General features: G+C 29.3%; 1 protein-coding gene across 1 annotated transcript; it reads right to left on the bottom strand.

Moving 5' to 3' along the window:
• Positions 1 to 914: 914 nt before the first annotated feature.
• LOC126833173 (E3 SUMO-protein ligase ZBED1-like) lies at positions 915 to 1831 on the bottom strand. The gene is made up of 2 exons (XM_050564317.1): positions 1768 to 1831; positions 915 to 1393 (listed from the first exon to the last, which is right to left on the bottom strand). The coding sequence occupies exons 1-2, from the start codon at positions 1829 to 1831 to the stop codon at positions 915 to 917; spliced, it is 543 nt and encodes a 180-aa protein (XP_050420274.1).
• Between the last annotated feature and the right edge of the window lie 2281 nt (positions 1832 to 4112).

Raw genomic sequence — 4112 nt, 5'->3', positions numbered from 1 at the left:
TATAAATATGTTGTTTATCTGTATAATAAAAATACGTAGTTGTTAACCAGGAAATGTTATAGAAAAACAAAGTTGTTTTTGTAAGCACACGTGTATGTGTAGACGCGTGCAACCTTGTGGGTTAATATAAATAGCATTTCATCTAAGGGCTCGGGGCTCAGTATTTCTATTCAGTTTATACATATTACTAGTGTATTATTGTTTCACTGTGTTGTATATATTCTATGTATAATATATCTATTATTGTAATAACTTTATTTGTGTTGAATACTTGATTATCATCTACTACTACTACTACTCGCACTCTGATACTATATTTATGTATAGTATTACAACAGTTCGTGTATTCGTGTATACGTACATTCGCGTTTTCGTGTATTCGTGTATTAGTGTGTTAGTATATTCGTGTAATTGTATATTTGTAACTTAATCGCCATTTACTTATTATTGTTTTATAAATTCCGAGTACACTTATTTAATATAGAATTGATTATATACGTAGGTTGTCTTTGATTTAGCCTTATTAAATACATATGTATTATGTATATATTTTTTTTTATAATTTACAGGGTTTTATTTTTTAACTGATTTTTTTGAATAAAGTGTGAGTCTATAAAAATTAAACTGTAAATAATACCTATATTATATAACATAATTTATCAGTCAATATCATTTTAATTTCAGTAAAAAAACCTGAGTAAATAATTACAAAATTCCAGCTTTTATGTCATGTATAATATAATGTTTATCATAAATAACAAATTATATAATTTTGATCATACTTCATTAATAACAAAATTGAACTTAATAAACAATAACGTTACCTACAAAAAATCATAGAAAAAAAAATAAAAATATAATTTTCACTGTTAAATAAACAATTTATAATATAATAATTGTGACAAGAATAACTCTTAGATGTATAAACCTTTATTTTGGTATAAAAATGCCAACATATTTACATTTTCTGGATTGAGACAATTTCTTTTGGAAGTAACAATATTACCAGCAGTAGAGAAACATCTTTCCGAACTAGCAGAAGTAGCTGGAATTGAAAGATATTTTTTAGCGATAGCAGCTACAACTGGATATTTTTCCTCTCTAGCCTTCCACCATTCAAATGGGTTTAGGTCAAACTGAAGCTGCGGCTCAGAAAGATATCCTGCAAACTGTGTCGGTGCGTCTTTTATACTACGGTTATCCTTCTGGTAAATAAATGCCAACGCATTGGTTTTTTGTACATTTTCTTTTTCTTGTTCAGCGTTGTCTTTAGTGCTGACAATCTCCGCTTCGACGAGTTCCTTAACTTTTGACCGAATAGTTTCTCTACATTCTAATGCTTCATACTCTAGATCTTTGTACCTAGGGTCAAGAAATGATGCAATTTGCCTAGCTAATACGTTATCATTTCATGATAAATAAAACCTAGTTGTTAACTCATATGTAATAGTAGCATTAAACTGCGTGGCTATGTCGTCATCGTCTACATGCGCCTGGTAATAGCAAGATAAAATTTTGTTTACTAGGGGTCGTACCATAGAAACCGGTGAATCGGATTCACTACAAAATATAGTTGTAAGAGCCTGGAGTGGTTTTAAAAGTTGTACGAGGGTTTCCATACATATCCACTGACTTCCTGAGAGCTCTATATTTTGTGCAATACGTGCTGTTGTGACGCTACGATCCGCAAGAACATTTGTTAAAGGTATTCTGTTAACTAGAAGACGTTGTTCCAGCATAAAAAACAAGAATTCCATCTAGTTTTACAGCTTTGTAAAAGAGTAAGGTTTGGTTTGCCTAGCTGTTCTTGGGTTTTTTCTAAAGATTTCATTGCAATAACTGAGTGCTTAAAATGTCTTACTGTTTTACTCGCTTTCCCTGTAATACTTTTTATGTCTTCACTATTAAGGGCTATATTTACAGCCAATTGCAGTGTGTGTGCAGAACAAGTTAACCCACATTTTTCCATTACGTTTAAGTGTGAAACAGCATTTACTGTATTTAATGCATTATCTGTCACTACGGCATTTATTTTATTTTCGATACCCCAATATACAAACGAATTTTCTAAATGTTCCGCAATATTAACGGCTGTATGGCGTTCTTCAATTTCATGAGTGGTTAGCGTGAATGTTTTTAGTTTCCATTGAGTATCTATAATATGCGCTGTTATTGTAATGTATGATTCTAGTGATCGAGATGTGCAACAATCAGTAGTACAAGAAACACTCATTGCCTCTTCAAGATCACATTTAACTTTACCCTTTATTTCTTTAAAAAATAAATCTAAACGCTTAGAAAGGGTACTAGCAGAACATGGTTTATAATTTGGTTCAACCACGTTCATAAATAAATTGTTTAAATCCCAAACTAGAACAAAAAGATATTGGCATCTGGTTTAAAGCTACCATTTTTGCTAATGCTTGGTGAATTTCTTCAGTTCTTTGGGCATTGCATGGTCTAACTAATTTACTGTTACTTAAACGTTTGCATTGACGTTTTCTTTCACGGATGTAGTTTGTTTTTACCTCTATTCTGGGTGTCGTTTCTATGTTGCTTGATACAGTACTAGATGAAGAAACACTAATCGCAGAAATAGATCGGGAATGAGGTCGGAGTTTCAAAGTGAGAGCTATCTCGTGAGTTAATGGGAGAGTCTGTGTTTTCTGTATCGGAATTGGTAATATTTTCATCATCATTCCTAAATATATCAATAATTTGATTAAATTAAATTTTGAATAGATTGAAAATAGAAAACGATAAAACTATTTACACTATTCGCTTAATTTTAAAGTTATAAACACAGACAAGTTTAGAAATGAGAAGAAGTTAAAAGTTTAAAAACGACTATTAGTTGGAAATAATACTAATAAGTTTGAAAATTACCTAGCCATTTGTGTTATAATATTTTCGATGACTAGGCTCATTCATCTAGATACACTAAGAACAAACATAGATTAAATAAAGAAAATATTATACATACTGTCGAAATGTTGTATTCAAAGTATAAAATATAAAGTGTTTTATAAAGTCCTAAATAAGGAGGTATATACGGAAGTTTCTATCTTTACTATACTCATAGGTGCAATTTTTTTAGTCCCCCAATTATTGAAATCTATTCGTAAAAAATAATAATTATGGACTTTTGGGGCCAACCTGGAAACCAACGTATTCAATTTTCGAGGGTAAGTGATTTACATAAATTTATAGATTGTGATACAAGGTTTAATTGGATATACTGTTACATTTTTTCGTTAATAATAAAAAAAATAATAATAATTTTCAACCAAGAATCTCTTAGGTAGTATTAAAATCAACTTAAAATTAAAGAACTCCTAAAATCTCACTGGGCCAATGGAAATATATGTTATACGATTTATAATTAATGTGAATATTAAAAATATTGAGATTAAGTGCTAATACCTGCTAATAAAAGTAGTTTAAATATCAATTAGTAATAAAATTAAGATTTGAATCTACAATTATCGTCTTAATCCTCTAAATAAACTAAATTCATTACAAATTGGCATTCCCTGACAGAAATATTTGAATGTAATAATGGTTGACAAAAATTATTTACACAATGAAAAAACATTTTTCCTAAAATAAAGACAAATTTAAAAATTGTTTTAAAATGGAAAATTCAACGATTGCAAGAAGATATGAATAAAAAAACAAATTTACAAAAACTATGAAAGCTTTATTATTTTTAAACATTAATGGTTACATTTATAATACATTATATTTTATTTTACCTTTTATAAAGCTGTCTTTGGGGGGGGGGGGATTTTGGGAGTCGAATCTCTCCCTGAATATGTTTTCTGTAAAAACAGGTTTTTTTTTAAATCATCCTAAAAGTATAACATATATTTTTGAAGACCATCTCCAATAATTTGGCCTAGTGTACTGGTCCCTAGGTACTTACAATTTTGTTTTATCGATAACTAGCTTAACCAAATTAATCTAAATAAAATCAAAAATATATACACATGGAATACATGAAAATAAATCTTCTGATATAAATCTTCTGATAATTTTGGGATACTCTAGATCGTAAAATGGCACAAAAAATACTAATTTGAACATCCAAATCTCGCAAAATACGTGGTATA

The sequence above is a fragment of the Adelges cooleyi genome, unplaced genomic scaffold (assembly GCF_023614345.1).
Source record: "Adelges cooleyi isolate 19-005CV unplaced genomic scaffold, UGA_ACOO_1.1 ACOO_flye_CR_arks_rails_tigmint_CR_PRNA_197, whole genome shotgun sequence".
Classification (NCBI taxonomy): domain Eukaryota; kingdom Metazoa; phylum Arthropoda; class Insecta; order Hemiptera; family Adelgidae; genus Adelges; species Adelges cooleyi.
This window is presented reverse-complemented; position numbering and strand designations above follow the sequence as displayed.

Coding starts and splice junctions, on each gene's coding strand:
- LOC126833173 (XM_050564317.1), bottom strand. CDS start 1,831: ATGAAATCTTTAGAAAAAACCCAAGAACAGCTAGGCAAACCAAACCTT. Junction 1,394..1,767: donor CCTTACTCTTTTACAAAGCT/GTAAAACTAGAT, acceptor ATAACGTATTAG/CTAGGCAAATTGCATCATTT.